The following is a 16,866-nucleotide window of genomic DNA, read 5'->3' as shown; positions in this document are numbered from 1 at the left end:
ACGTATTGCCAAGGTCACAAGAATAAAAATCAGCCGTATTTCTTTGTCACTGTATATAGGCCCCCTGGCCCATACTTTGAATTCTTAGATGAATTTAGTGCGTTCACCTCTAGCTTGTCAACTAGTGCAGATAACATTCTGATTATTGGTGACTTTAACGTTCACATAAAATAAGCCTTCTGATCCCCTCTGCAAATCATTTATGGAAATTGTGGTTGCATTAAGATTTCAGCAATGCATTCAGGACTCGACGCACATTAGTGGAAATACCCTGGATTTGGTTCTCACACGTGGTATTGCTGTCACGAATATTGACATCATGTCTCTTGCTTCGGTGGTCTCTGATCACCACTTAATAGGCTCGCTGCTGTGTTTTCTGTGTGCCACCTGTATAACCTAGTGAGAAAATCCATAATATCAGCACAAAATCCTTATAACCTCCAAATCGCACCAAAATCAGTTTTATTACAGTACACACAACCACATAGCGGTATCACATAACTGGATTTTTGTCCACATATTATGAGTTGCCACAATGACATTAAAGTCAGGATCATTAGTATTTCCTCCACAGTTGATTTTCAAACATTAGAGATGTAGTATTCATGCGTCAAGCTGAATTTTATAGAACTGAATGTGTCAAATTTAGTTATTTTTTACTGAAACAAGAACTGTTTGTCACTAATGGAAATACATTAATAAAATAATGAAAAATAAATCGAATGTAATGTACAAAATAAAACATACCTCAGAACTTCATCAAGTGTATCGCAAATCGCCTCGCCAGTGCCAATGTTGCAGACTGGCATGTCAGTGGTCCTTGACTTCACCCCTGTGTTTATTAGGGATGGGTATCGATAAGATTTTATCGATACCATTATCGATCCGATTCCTTATTGATTCCCTTATCGATACCTCTTGTGAATTTTTTGTGTACTAAAAGTAGGTTTACAGCTTTTTTATGTCAGTGGGTCAAAGAGCTTTTTCTTATCGTGCACCCGCTCTGTGGAACGATCTTCCTGCGACCGTGAGGCAGTCGGAGTCTGTGGACATTTTTAAGTAGTCACGTTTATTTGAAATGGGACAATGCATATTAATGAACATAGGTACATGTAAATATGCCAGATTGTAGCAGGATGATAATTTCCATCCGTAGTCCCAGTAACATAGAAACAGACCAAGAACACACAACATACCAAAACAAATCAATCATGACGGAAAACAATTAAACATTTGAAGTCAAGACTTAAGGCCTATTTTTCTTCTTTCTTATCAATAGTTTTTATTTTTTTATCTGTTTTAGTCTTTTACTTCTGTTTTTAATTATGCATTTGAATTTTTAAAATTTTATTTATTTAAATTTTTTATGTTGAACTGTTCTATGTGAGGCGCCTTGAGACGGCTTTTGTTGTGATTTGGCACTTTATAACCCGATTAAATTGAAATTGAATTGAAATTGAACATTTTATTGAGTCTTAAAGTAAGTAAATATGAAATTGGTCACTGGATCCTTAAACTTTGGACATAATAAACTCTTTATGGTGAATCCTTGATCTCTGGACATAAATAGGGATAAACAAAATCTAGTTTTTGTCTAAAGCATTTCCTTTCAGACATTATTGGCATAAATATCTTTCCATACATCTGAGCTGAGCTCTTACAGCTGTGCTGCACGTCATTTGTAAAGAATGAGGACATCTCATTTTGGGAGGAAAAAAACGTTTTAGTCAATTGTATTTTCTTTTCCGTAATACAACATTTTAAAGAGGGGTCATTTTATTTAAAGCGGCAATTCATTCTGAAGTTATTAATACCGACCGGACTCTGTCTCAGCAGAGAGCCGCACAGCGTTTGGAGCTGTGTCAACAGAACGGAGGACAATTCTCGTTTCTTGACTGCAACAAGAGTCCCAGTTAGTGACTTTAATCCACACAAAAGTGACTCACGGTATTTTAATGGCTTTGAGAGGGGTTAAGAAGCGGACTTGCCATTTCTGAAGAGCAGCGAATCAAAGAACCAACGAGCTAGTGGATCGAAGCATTGTTTCATTGGCTCACGCATCAAAGTGGAGTCACGCTGCAGAAACGGTTGATTACAGAGCCGCTGCAGACGAAACCCTGAATATCCGTAAGACTTTATTTATACGTCCGTATGACTCTGAAACTCGGAAAATCCATATAATTTACGGACAATCCGTATAAGCTGACATGTATGTTTATTTATTATTGCGGTGAGACATTAACTCCTCAACTACAAATGAAGTTGATGCTAGACTGCCTGATATCTTAGCTCCACATTTGAAAAATTCCCAATAAATAGACAGTCTTGTGGACAGTTTAAACTCAGCGCTCAAAACTACACTCGATATGATTGCGCCACCTATATTAAACCTCCCCATCCCCCAGAAAAAAAACACTTGGTTCAGTGATTACTTGCATGCCCTCAAGCATAAGGCTAGATAGAGGTCTAGAACGGAAATTACGTAGTTCAAAATTGGAAGTATTCCACCTTGTGTGGCCTGATGCCATCTTAGACTATAAGCATGCACTACTGGCTACAAAGTGGACCTATTACTCTGATTTGATCAACAAAAACAAGCATAACTCAAAGTTTTGTTCGACACGGTGTCAACATGTATTCATGGACAACCACCTATAGAGGGTTTTCATGTGACGTATCGGTCACGTCATTTTGTGTCCCATGCCCATTCTGGATTACGACGCGGTGGCCGCTGTGATACGCTGTACAGAATTTAGGGATTCCATCATCTACAGGCCATAATAAGAAGATTCAGAGAATCAAAAATGAGCAAATGTTCGGACAAAAACAAAGTTTATCAGTTTGAACATTAAATATCTTGTCTTTGTGGTGTATTCAACTGAATATAGGTTGAAGAGGATTTGCAAATCATTATATTCTGTTTTTATTTACATTTCACACAACGTCGCAACTTCTTCATTGGAATTGGAGTTGTAATTAAACCCTACGTACCGGCCTGGGCTCTGCGTTGTCAGGGTGCAGGACTACTTTGTGTCCCTACGATGAATAAAAAGTCTGTGGGTCTCAGAGCTTTCTCTTATTGTGCCCCTGTTCTGTGGAATGATCTCACTGTGTCTATAAAACAGTCAGATTCTGTACAGACTTTCAAGTCCAGACTTAAGACACACTTATTTTCCCTTTTGTATGGCTAGCATACTGACATAGTATGTTACTATGCTTTTTACTCTTTTTATTCATTTTATTAGTAAACGGAGCGTGCCACGACCTCAACTTTATCTAAAGTCTGGGTCTTTTAGTGAAGCTAGTGAAACTTGGGGCTTGTGGCCGGCGATCACCTTAGAACAGGGGTTTTCAGAGTGTGGGAGAGTGAGCCCCCCCCTCAGAACAAATTAATAGCTGCTCCCCCCCCCCCCCTTTATACATCTTAAACACATTTGAAAAGTATGTGTTTTTAAGGAACTGGCTCTGCATTTACACATTTTACACCCTTTTCAAACATTTTAAACATGTTTTTAAAGAACTTTTTATTCTTTCACACATTTTACACCCTTTTCAAACATTTTAAGCATGTTTTTAAAGAACTTTCTATTCTTTTACACATTTTACACCCTTTTCAAACATTTTAAACATGTTCATAAAGAACTTTTTATTCTTCTATTTTTTAAACATTTAAACATCTCTGTGTGTTTTTAAATGTCTTTGGCATAACTAACACATTTTAACATATTAATTCAAACGGATGGGTATTGATAAGATTTTATCGATGCCATTATCAATCCGATTCCTTATCGATTCCCTTATAAATTCCTCCTGTGAATTTTCTGTGTACTAAAAATAGGCTTTACAGGCTTTCTGTGTCAGTAACATTTTATTGAGTCTTAAAGTAAATAAATATGAAATTGCTCACTGGATCCTTGATCTCTGGACATAAATAAAAAATAAACAAAATCTGTAGTTTTTGTCAAAAGCATTTCCTTTCAGACATTATTGGCATGAATGTCACTTCATACCTCTGAGCTGAGCTCTTGCAGCTGGCTGCGCTGCACATCTGCATCAATGTAATTCATAAAGAATGCAGAATGTCTCATTTTAGGAGGAAAAAAAAACATTTTAGTCTGTTGTAGTTTATCTGTGTTACAACGTTTGGAAAGAGGTGTCATTTGACTCGGCAGAGAGCGGTGTAGTGTTTGGAGCTGTGCGAACGGAACGGAGGAAGATTCTTGTTTCTTCCCTGTAACAAGACAAACAGTTAGTGACTTTAATCTGCACAAAAGTGACTCACAATTGACATTATTAAATGGCTTTGAGAGGGGTTAAGAAGCAGACTTGCAGCTTCTGAAAAGCAACGGAGCAATGAACCAGTGAAGCAGAGGATCGGAACACTGCTTCGTTGTTTCAAACTTCAAAGTGGAGCCGTTACAGAAGTGCAGGGTCTGTAATCAACGTAAAGAAATGGTCATTTTCCCGATAGAACACCCTGAAAAACAACAGCCGCTCTGAAGGAATGATAAGAGAATCGTTAAGCAAAAAGGCTATTGATGTCGGTGGATCAAATCATTTCTTAACAATACCCAAAAAGAACCCATCCAAGATACCCATCCCTCGCACCCTCTGAAGAACTGTGGTTCCCCCCCCCCAGGTCTGTTGTGTCCGTATCATGGCCCAGAGGGTCACGCCTTTGAGTCTGGTCTACTTGAGGTTTCTTCCTCACATCATCAGAGACAGTTTTTTCTTACCACTGTCACTTGTGTTCTTGCTCTGGGGGTTGGTTTAGTTAGATCTTACTTGTGTGAAGTGCCTTGAGGCAACTTTGTTGTGATTTGGCGCTATATAAATGAAAATAAATTGAATTGAAATTGTACTTGTATCATCTCAAACTCCTGATTGTGTGCGTTCTTGTGGGTCTGCTTTTTTGTTTCAGCGCTGTGTCTCACTCAGTGATGTCGGAGATGCAGATGATCGAACAGGAGACCCCAGTCAGTGCAAAGAGCTCCTGTCGCTCAAAGCTGGACATGTTTGATGAACCAGGCTTCACCTCTGGACCTCCAAAGTAAGACGTGCTTCTGCTGGCTGTTTGTGGTTTGAACCCACAAACGATCACAAAGTGACAAGCTACACGATGCATCATCTGAACATCATGTTCTCAGTAGTCACAAGACCTGTGAGGTCACATGAGGGAATGATTGTGTCAATATTTTGTTCTAGGAAAGAGGCACCTGAAAACGTGATATTTCAAGCAGTTTTATTGAGCTGTCTCTTCATAAAATACTCTGAGTGGATTCAAGTTCCCACAAGCTGGCAGCAGTTTACTTGAGGACTTTTATTGTGAAAGGCGATAGGAGTGAAGGAAGCACCAAATTTCACGTGATGATTCCTGAAGTAGTACTGACCAGATCTGGTTGACTGGCCACTAGAAAATTCAAGATGGCAGCCAAAATGACCTACTGAAAAAATGCTTTTTGCATGGACATGCTCCTACTTGATTGACTTTTACATGATTAAACAGTAGCGTTCAGAATAATAGTAGTGCTGTGTGACTAAAAAGATTAATCCAGGTTTTGAGTATATTTCTTATTGTTACATGGGAAACAAGGTACCAGTAGATTCTCACAAATCCAACAAGACCAAGTGTTCATGATATGCACACTCTTAAGGCTATGAAATTGGGCTATTAGTAAAAAAAAAAAAAAAAAAAAGTAGAAAAGAGGGTGTTCACAATAATAGTAGCATCTGCTGTTGATGCTACAAACTCAAACCTATTATGTTCAAACTGCTTTTTTTATCAATCCTGTGAATCACTGAACTAGTATTTAGTTGTATAACCACAGTTTTTCATGATTTCTTCACATCTGCGAGGCATTAATTTTGTTGGTTTGGAACAAGATTTTGCTGGTTTACTAGTGTGCTTGGGGTCATTGTCTTGTTGAAACACCCATTTCAAGGGCATGTCCTCTTCAGCATCAGGCAACATGACCTCTTCAAGTATTTTGACATATCCAAACTGATCCATGATACCTGGTATGTGATATATAGGCCCAACACCATAGTAGGAGAAACATGCCCATATCATGATGCTTGCACCACCATGCTTCACTGTCTTCACTGTGAACTGTGGCTTGAATTCAGAGTTTGGGGGTCGTCTCACAAAATGTCTGCGGCCCTTGGACCCAAAAATAACAATTTTACTCTCATCAGTCCACAAAATATTCCTCCATTTCTCTTTAGGCCAGTTGATGTGTTCTTCGGCAAATTGTAACCTCTTCTGCACGTCTTTTATTTAACAGGGACTTTGCGGGGGATTCTTGCAAATAAATTAGCTTCACACAGGCGTCTTCTAACTGTCACAGCACTTACAGGTAACTCAAGACTGTCTTTGATCATGCTGGAGCTGATCAATGGGTGAGCCTTTGCCATTCTGGTTATTCTTCTATCCATTTTGATGGTTTTCCATTTTCTTCCACGCGTCTGTTTTTTTGTCCATTTTAAAGCATTGGAGATCATTGTAGATGAACAGCCTATAATTTTTTGCACCTGCGTATAAGTTTTCCCCTCTCCAATCAACTTTTTAATCAAACTACGCTGTTCTTCTGAACAATGTCTTGAACGTCCCATTTTCCTCAGGCTTTCAAAGAGAAAAGCATGTTCAACAGGTGTTGGCTTCATCCTTAAATAGGGGACACCTAATTCACACCTATTTGTTCCACAAAATTGACAAACTCACTGACTGAATGCCACACGACTATTATTGTGAACACCCCCTTTTCTACTTTTTTTTTTTTTTTTCTTACTAATAGCCCAATTTCATAGCCTTAAGAGTGTGCATATCATGAATGCTTGGTCTTGTTGGATTTGTGAGAATCTACTGGTACCTTGTTTCCAATGTAAAACCTGGATTAATCTTTTTAGTCACATAGCACTACTATTATTCTGAACACTACTGTAATATTCATGTAAAAGTGTGTGTGTTATTCATCACAGTGGATCTGCCATCTCAACATGCCCCCCCCCCCCCCCCCCCACAAAAAAAAATGCTGTTACTTATTTGATTTGTGTGATCTTTGTGTGAAATTGCAGGTTTTCAGGCATGTTGGATTTACTTTTTCATGTTCCAACAGCAATATGACACTCTTGGTGGCATCAGTTGGCATTTTTGCCATTACAACACAATATATTTGACCCTAAACACCTTTTAACAGGCCGACACGCAGTAGATTCAAGAAGTGTTCAAATGAACACTTTAAAAACTTGCTGGGTGGAACCCATTAATACTGAACGTGATGCACCATTCTAATTTGGCACATCAGCAAAATGGACCATATTACATTGCAAATAAAACATGAAAACATGGAATTTGACATCAATATCATTGATCAACTTTCAAGTGTCCAGTCGACCAGATATGCTGATTTATATCATGAGAATCAACGTATAAGATTTGCTGCTTGTTTCACCAAATACACAATTTCTCTATTCTCTACTCCACTAAACTGTTCTGAAACTGAGAGAAGAAGAACATCATCACCAAAACGGAAGATACGGTTTCAAAACCAGTCAGCAGCATTCGTTTTCTAGACCTGCTTACTCCAATTAAGGGTCACAGCGAGGTTGGAGCCTGTCCCAGGGGTCAATGGACAAGAGGCAGGGTTGTTGGGACAGGGGTCATTGGACAACCCTGCCTCTTGTCAGAGCTTTAATTCATTTGAAAGCTTGACTCTTAGTCTTGTCCATCCAAATTGGAAGTCCCAAAAACCAGTTTTATTTGTTATTATCTATCGTCCACCTGGTCGTTACTGTGAGTTTCGCTGTGAATTTTCAGACCTTTTGTCTGACTTAGTGCTTAGCTCAGATAAGATAATTATAGTGGGCGATTTTAACATCCACACAGATGCTGAGAATGACAGCCTCAACACTGCATTTAATCTATTATTAGACTCTATTGGCTTTGCTCAAAATGTAAATGAGTCCACCCACCACTTTACTCGTATCTTAGATCTTGTTCTGACTTATGGTATGGAAATAGAAGTCTTAACAGTATTCCCTGAAAACTCCCTTCTGTCTGATCATTTCTTAATAACATTTACATTTACTCTGATGGACTACCCAGCAGTGGGGAATAAGTTTCATTACACTAGAAGTCTTTCAGAAAGCGCTGTAACTAGGTTTAAGGATATGATTCCTTCTTTATGTTCTCTAATGCCATATACCAACACAGTGCAGAGTAGCTACCTAAACTCTGTAAGTGAGATAGAGTATCTCGTCAATAGTTTTACATCCTCATTGAAGACAACTTTGGATGCTGTAGCTCCTCTGAAAAAGAGAGCTTTAAATCAGAAGTGCCTGACTCTGTGGTATAACTCACAAACTCGTAGCTTAAAGCAGATAACCCGTAAGTTGGAGAGGAAATGGCGTCTCACTAATTTAGAAGATCTTCACTTAGCCTGGAAAAAGTCTGTTGCTCTATAAAAAAGCCCTCCGTAAAGCTAGGACATCTTTCTACTCATCACTAATTGAAGAAAATAAGAACAACCCCAGGTTTCTTTTCAGCACTGTAGCCAGGCTGACAAAGAGTCAGAGCTCTATTGAGCTGAGTATTCCATTAACTTTAACTAGTAATGACTTCATGACTTTCTTTGCTAACAAAATTTTAACTATTAGAGAAAAAATTACTCATAACCATCCAAAAGACGTATCGTTATCTTTGGCTGCTTTCAGTGATGCCGGTATTTGGTTAGACTCTTTCTCTCTGATTGTTCTGTCTGAGTTATTTTCATTAGTTACTTCATCCAAACCATCAACATGTTTATTAGACCGCATTCCTACCAGGCTGCTCAAGGAAGCCCTACCATTATTTAATGCTTCGATCTTAAATATGATCAATCTATCTTTATTAGTTGGCTATGTACCACAGGCTTTTAAGGTGGCAGTAATTAAACCATTACTTAAAAAGCCATCCTTCCTTTTCTCTCAAAAATTCTTGAAAGGGTAGTTGTAAAACAGCTAACTGATCATCTGCAGAGGAATGGTCTATTTGAAGAGTTTCAGTCAGGTTTTAGAATTCATCATAGTACAGAAACAGCATTAGTGAAGGTTACAAATGATCTTCTTATGGCCTCGGACAGTGGACTCATCTCTGTGCTTGTTCTGTTAGACCTCAGTGCTGCTTTTGATACTGTTGATCATAAAATTTTATTACAGAGATTAGAGCATGCCATAGGTATTAAAGGCACTGCGCTGCAGTGGTTTGAATAATATTTGTCTAATAGATTACAATTTGTTCATGTAAATGGGGAATCTTCTTCACAGACTAAAGTTGAGTTGAGTTCCACAAGGTTCTGTGCTAAGACCAATTTTATTCACTTTATACATGCTTCCCTTAGGCAGTATTATTAGATGGTATTGCTTAAATTTTCATTGTTACGCAGATGATACCCAGCTTTATCTATCCATGAAGCCAGAGGACACACACCAATTAGCTAAACTGCAGGATTGTCTTACAGACATAAAGACATGGATGACCTCTAATTTCCTGCTTTTAAACTCAGATAAAACTGAAGTTATTGTACCTGGCCCCACAAATCTTAGAAACATGGTGTCTAACCAGATCCTTACTCTGGATGGCATTACCCTGACCTCTAGTAATACTGTGAGAAATCTTGGAGTCATTTTTGATCAGGATATGTCATTCAAAGCGCATATTAAACAAATATGTAGGACTGCTTTTTTGCATTTACGCAATATCTTTAAAATTAGAAAGGTCTTGTCTCAGAGTGATGCTGAAAAACTAATTCATGCATTTATTTCCTCTAGGCTGGACTATTGTAATTCATTATTATCAGGTTGTCCTAAAAGTTCCCTAAAAAGCCTTCAGTTAATTCAAATGCTGCAGCTAGAGTACTAACGGGGACTAGAAGGAGAGAGCATATCTCACCCATATTGGCCTCTCTTCATTGGCTTCCTGTTAATTCTAGAATAGAATTTAAAATTCTTCTTCTTACTTATAAGGTTTTGAATAATCAGGTCCTATCTTATCTTAGGGACCTCGTAGTACCATATCACCCCAATAGAGCGCTTCGCTCTCAGACTGCAGGCTTACTTGTAGTTCCTAGGGTTTGTAAGAGTAGAATGGGAGGCAGAGCCTTCAGCTTTCAGGCTCCTCTCCTGTGGAACCAGCTCCCAATTCAGATCAGGGAGACAGACACCCTCTCTACTTTTAAGATTAGGCTTAAAACTTTCCTTTTTGCTAAAGCTTATAGTTAGGGTTGGATCAGGTGACCCTGAACCATCCCTTAGTTATGCTGCTATAGACTTAGACTGCTGGGGGGTTCCCATGATGCACTGTTTGTTTTTATTCACCTCTTTTTGCTCTGTATGCACCACTCTGCATTTAATCATTAGTTATTGATCTCTGCTCCCCTCCACAGCATGTCTTTTTCCTGGTTCTCTCCCTCAGCCCCAACCAGTCCCAGCAGAAGACTGCCCCTCCCTGAGCCTGGTTCTGCTGGAGGTTTCTTCCTGTTAAAAGGGAGTTTTTCCTTCCCACTGTCGCCAAGTGCTTGCTCATAGGGGGTCGTTTTGACCGTTGGGGTTTTTCTGTAATTATTGTATGGCTTTTGCCTTACAATATAAAGCGCCTTGGGGCAACTGTTTGTTGTGATTTGGCGCTATATAAATTAAATTGATTTGATTTGATTTGATTCACCCGGGACAAGCCACCAGTCCGTCTCAGCGCCACATGTAGTTGGACAAACACACACGTGACCCAATGTAAAGTTTCTATTTCAACCAACCTGCATGTCTTTGGACATGGGAGGAAACCGGTGGACCCTCGTGAAAACAGGAAGAATGTGCCAGGAGTTGGGCTTCCAATATGTAGACCTAAGTTTGATTCCTGGTCAGGCTGCTTGTCTGTGGCCTTGGACAAGACAACCTGTGATGGACTGGTGTCCCATCCAGGGGCTGTCAAGTGTCATATTAACTAACATTTAATTAAGAATGAACTCTGTTAAGTAGTACTTTGTTCATGTTAATACAGTAATAGGAATTAACTAATTAAGAGCGAACTGTTAAATAATCATTTATTAATTATGTTAAAACAGTAATGAGAGTTAATTGGGTTAATTAGCATGAGCGAATATGCTGACAATTTAATTTTGTTAATGAAATAATAAGTATTAAGTGACAGTTAATTAAGAGTTAACTAATTTCAATTTATTAATTTATATAGCGCCAAATCACGACAGTCGCCCCAAGGCACTTCACATAATTCACAACACAAATTAATCTAAAATCAAAATTAAAAGCAAGAAAAGCACAGTTAAAAGATAAAACACAGTAGAATAAAAAGAAATTACAAAGCAAACACAAACAGATTAAAAAGTTAATGATAACACAGTCTAAAAAAAGTGGGTCTTCAGTCTTGATTTAAAAATCTCCACCGTGTCAGACTGCCGAATAACAGCAGGTAGATCATTCCAAAGAGCCGGACCACGGTAGGAGAAGGCTCTATACCCCACAGACTTCTTGTTCATCCTCGGAATACACAGAAGCCCTGCGCCCTGTGAACACAAAGGCCTCGCAGGTACGTAGGGCTTAACCAAGTCCGCCAAGTAGGAAGGCGCCAGTCCATGAACAGTTTTATAAACCAACAATAAAACTTTAAAATCCAATCTGGCAGAAACCGGTAGCCAATCAAGGGATGCCAGAATGGGAGTAATGTGGTCAAACCTTCTACTTAGAGCTTAAATTCTTTATTTTCTGTCTAATGGTTCATCAGGTACAAGGACAACCCGTTTACAGTGGGAGACGGCTTTGGATCTCGGTGGGATTCTGATGGAGGAACAGCCTCCTTTTCCACCTCCTGGGCCCTGGAGAAAGAAGACCCCAAAGAGGAGGTTACGATCTCTAGTATTCAGCCAATAGGAGAGAGGTGTGTTGAACCCCCCCCAAAAAAACTGCTTATATACAAGCTTTTCTTTGAAGTCCATGAAATCACGATTGGTTTTAGTCCAGCCTGCTTTGTTCTTCTCTTTGTGAGCCAGACTTCCCAGCAGAAGAAAAGCTGAGGTGTCGGGGCCTGTATCAGAATCAAGTGAGGCCAGGCAGAAGTTCGCAAACGCCAAGGCCATCTCCTCCGACATGTTCTTCGGTCGAGAGAGCAGCGCTGAGGTGATGCCTCCTGTCACTATGATGCTGTTTAGAACTTACATTCATGAGTCTTACGTTTTAGCCGCTAACTCTTCGGCCATCTTCCTGTGACATGTTTATTTCTGACAAATGTTATCGTGATGTGAACATGCTGACTTTGTATTCCTCCGCGTCTCAGTACGACGCCAAGACAAGACTGGAGAGTTTGTCTGGCAGCACCTCCATCAGTTCAGCTGACCTGTTCGGCGACGGGAGTGACCAGAAAGGTAAAACACGGGCTTCCTGGAGAACCCCAGAAAGAACCTCGGCTGATTTCAGCGTCAACTGAAACGCTAAAACCTACAGAATGTTCAGAATTAACTAACATTTAATTAAGAATGAACTCTGTTAAGTAGTACTTTGTTAATGTTAATACCGTAATAAGAATGAACTAATTAAGAGTAAAAGGACTGCATTTATATAGCGCTTTTCCATCTGCATCAGATGCTCAAATCCTTTACAAATAATGCCTCACATTCACCCCGATGTGAGGATGCTGCCACACAAGGCGCTCACTACACACCGGGAACAATAGGCGATTAAAGACCTAAACACAAAAAAAGAGTGAACTGTTAAATAATAATTTATTAATTATGTTAAAACCGTAATGAGTTAACAGAGTTAATTAGTGTGAGCGAATATGTTGACAATTTTAGTTGTGTTAATGAAATAAGCATTAACAGTTGATTAAGAGTTAACCAATATATTAAGTAATCAATTAATGATACCACAGTAATAAGTATTAAATAACAGGTAATTAAGAGTTAACTAGTGTATTAAGTAATCATTTATTAATGATAATGCAGTAAGTATTAACTAACAGGTAATTAAGAGTGAACTGTGTTAACTAATCATTAATGTTAATACAGTGATTTAACTAAGAGTTCATTAAGAGTAAACTCTTAAATAATTATTTGTTAATGATAATACAGTAATGAGAATTAACTGTTATTTAAGAGTTAATTATGTTTAATTTATTAATGATGTTAATGAAATAATAAGAATTAACTAAGTTAATTCAAAGTTGACTGTTAAGTAAAAAGTGAGTCCCTTCAGCTGCTCCCTTGTTTTGCACTCGGGGTCGCCACAGCAAATCCAAGGTGGATCTGCATGTTGAATTGGCACAGGTTTTACGCCGGATGCCCTTCCTGACGCAACTCCACATTACATGGAGAAATGTGGCAGGGGTGGGATTTGAACCCAGAGCCTTCTGAACTGAAACTAAGCGCATTAACCACTTATTAATGATGCTAATGCCGTAATAAGTATTAACTAACAGCTAATTAAGAGTTAACTAATACATTGTTTAATCATTTATTAAGTATGTTAATGCAGTATTAAGTATTCACTAACGGTAATTAAGAGTTAATTAATGTATTAAGTAATGATTTATTAACAATGTTAATGCAGTAATAAGTATTCATTAACAGCTAATTAAGAGTGAATTTGCCTTGGTTGTCATCAGGGAGGATGTCTGGATTTGACGGCGTTCTTCCCTCCGGTCCAGACATTGCACAGTTCAAACAAGGAGTGAAGACCGTCGCAGGAAAGATGGCTGTCCTCGCCAACGGCGTCATGAATACCATCCAGGTAAGCTGGTGGCTGATTGGCCTTCGTCGTGAAGGTGACTTAGGGAAAACGATGAGAATGTATGTTGGGCTAAAGTGACGAGCTTCCACCCAGATGTTTCCTTCTTTTGCTCTTCGTTCCAGGATCGCTACGGCTCTTACTGAACGTCATCACCAGATGACCTGCGAGAAGATCGACTGTGGCCAGACGTCGTCCCAACCGCGGTGATCTGGAATTCGAACGGCTTGCAGGAGAACAGAAGTAGATCTTCTTGCCTCGCCCGTAGAGACTCTGAACAGGAGTGCGACAGTACTTTCTCCTCTCATCCTCATTAGCAAACAGTTTTATTTTCTTAAACCATGGAGGGGGCGGTGTTTTCTAAAAGAAGACTTTTATTCTAATTTGCTGTGGAGAACTTTTTTTGGTCTTACATTTTCAGAGTTAAATTTTTCTTGTGAATACAGAAAAAGCTGCAGTGTTACTTTGAACAAGAATCCACTCCAGTGTTCATTTCGCTGTTCGTTTTTACCGTTTGTTAGCATGAACTTTCTGTCTGAGGATTTAATATTGGACGTCCTTGCTGCTGTTTATTTATTATCTTTTAAGAGCGTTTAAGTCAACGGGACAAATGGCAAATCAGCCTAATTATTCGAACCACTGTGACGGTTAAACAGATGTTTCAAATTTATAAAGAAGAGCCAAATGGTGCCTAAAGGATCGTACCAGCCGTAATGTTTGAGCCCACAATAAACTGTTAGCGTACATGTTGCCGAGTCCCAGTTGGTTCAGCTCGGTGTGGAATTAAAGTCACGTTGTTGTCGTTCTTTCGGCTGAACGGACAGTGTGTATGTGTGGGGCCGCGGTGATGTCACAGCCTTTTGTCAGTACTGCAAATTTGTGAAATTAAACTTGAAACTGTTCAGAACGGATCTAAACCTTTGCAGCACCCCTGTTTCAGAACGTATACTCAACAAAAATATAAACGCAACACTTTTGGTTTTGCTCCCATTTTGTATGAGATGAATTCAAAGATCTAAAACTTTTTCCACATACACAATATCACCATTTCCCTCAAATATTGTTCACAAACCAGTCTAAATCTGTGATAGTGAGCACTTCTCCTTTGCTGAGATAATCCTCCCATCTCACAGGTGTGCCATATCAAGATGCTGATTAGACACCATGATTAGTGCACAGGTGTGCCTTAGACTGTCCACAATAAAAGGCCACTCTGAAAGGTGCAGTTTTATCACACAGCACAATGCCACAGATGTCGCAAGATTTGAGGGAGCGTGCAATTGGCATGCTGACAGCAGGAATGTCAACCAGAACTGTTGCTCGTGTATTGAATGTTCATGTCTCTACCATAAGCCGTCTCCAACGGCGTTTCAGAGAATTTGGCAGTACATTCAACCAGCCTCACAACTGCAGACCACGTGTACCACACCAGCCCAGGACCTCCACATCCAGCATGTTCACCTCCAAGATCGTCTGAGACCAGCCACTCGGACAGCTGCTGAAACAATCGGTTTGCATAACCAAAGAATTTCTGCACAAACTGTCAGAAACCGTCTCAGGGAAGCTCATCTGCATGCTCGTCCTGTGCACTAATCATGGTGTCTAATCAGCATCTTGATATGGCACACCTGTGAGGTGGGATGGATTATCTCAGCAAAGGAGAAGTGCTCACTATCACAGATTTAGACTGGTTTGTGAACAATATTTGAGGGAAATGGTGATATTGTGTATGTGGAAAAAGTTTTAGATCTTTGAGTTCATCTCATACAAAATGGGAGCAAAACCAAAAGTGTTGCGTTTATATTTTTGTTGAGTGTAGTTCCAGAGTCTGTCATAGGAATACCTCTTGTGCAATGTTTTCAAAGCAAATGTTTCAGAAGCTTTTAGTGTTCTTACACCCTCTGGTGTTGAAATATTGTAAATCAAATGATTGAACCTGGATTAGTGCTCTTCCAAAAAAACAGGTTCCTGGATTCCCATTCTTCATCTTGTTTGAGGGCTTTCCAGGGAATCAAACCATTACACAACCCCCAATAAAAAAAAGAATAACACCAAAAATAAAAATACAGTATAACACACAAACATCCCAAATTAAAGAGCTGATTTAAAAAAAAAAAAATCACATGGATTCACTCTCGTCTTCAACCGCTTACTCTGTGTCTAACTGATGATTTGTTTTGTCCAAATTGTCTAATAACATCCAATATGTTGGCCATCACAGATCTATTTGTCCATCTTGGTTATTTCTAGAATTTAAAAGTCTGTATGTTAAGTAACAGTACAAGCTGTGGTGTGCACATGTGCTACACTGAAGAACAGGCACAGAAAGTGTTCTTTTTTTTGTTGTTTTTTTTCATCAGTTACCTGGGGCCTATACTACGAAGCGGGGTTACTGGCTTATCAGGGTAACTTCGGGAGTAAGTTGATGACGTGGAGTAACTTCCCGGTTAACCCGTACTACGAAAGGTGGATAGGTTTTGATCGAGGTATGCTGCCATGGCAATTTACGCTGCGTGCCAAACCTGCTCCGAGCAGGTTATGTTCTAGTTTAGCTTGAGGTTTTCGCTTAACCACTCCCTTTATAAGTACCGCCCATCCACCTTCAATCACTCCGAAGACAATGCCGGCCTACCTGAATGATCCGTTTGATATTGGGGCACAAATTGTGAGGGGCTCTCCACGCAGGGCGAGGGCTTTTAAAGACCGCCAGAATCCGCTGACATACCCGGACGATATTCTCTATGAAAGATATAGATTCTCAGCCGAGGGAATTCGTTATCTTTGTCAGTTGATCGGGCCAGAAGTCTGTAACATCACCCATCGCAACAATGCCCTGACAATCGAGCAGATAATGTGCCTTTGCGCTTAAATATTTTGCCAGTGGATAATTCCATTGGTGATGCTGAACATCTGAGCAAGAATACTGTATGTCGTATGATTCGCAAGGTAGTACTTGCTCTATCTAAACTGTTGGATGCATTTGTCGTTTTCCCTGGCCATTTATCCGCAATGCAAATCAAAGAAGGGTTTTATGCAATCGTGGGTAATTACTAATATCAAAATAGGTCTAATGCATGTTCATTAATTAGGCGAAGT

The 16,866-nt window shown here is 39.4% G+C and overlaps 1 protein-coding gene across 1 annotated transcript in view; it reads left to right on the top strand.

Annotated features, from left to right (window-relative positions):
• The window catches only part of arfgap2 (ADP-ribosylation factor GTPase activating protein 2), a 49,714-nt gene extending 35,033 nt beyond the window's left edge, over positions 1–14,681 (top strand). The window contains exons 11-16 of the mRNA XM_034183368.1: positions 4,922–5,050; positions 11,774–11,926; positions 12,039–12,165; positions 12,323–12,410; positions 13,649–13,773; positions 13,896–14,681. Of these exons, the coding sequence (XP_034039259.1) occupies positions 4,922–5,050; positions 11,774–11,926; positions 12,039–12,165; positions 12,323–12,410; positions 13,649–13,773; positions 13,896–13,916 (643 nt within the window). The 3' untranslated portion in view covers positions 13,917–14,681. The remainder of the gene's footprint in view (positions 1–4,921; positions 5,051–11,773; positions 11,927–12,038; positions 12,166–12,322; positions 12,411–13,648; positions 13,774–13,895) is intronic.
• The last annotated feature ends 2,185 nt before the right edge of the window (positions 14,682–16,866 follow it).

Source organism: Thalassophryne amazonica, chromosome 2, assembly GCF_902500255.1.
Source record: "Thalassophryne amazonica chromosome 2, fThaAma1.1, whole genome shotgun sequence".
NCBI lineage: Eukaryota > Metazoa > Chordata > Actinopteri > Batrachoidiformes > Batrachoididae > Thalassophryne > Thalassophryne amazonica.
This window is presented reverse-complemented; position numbering and strand designations above follow the sequence as displayed.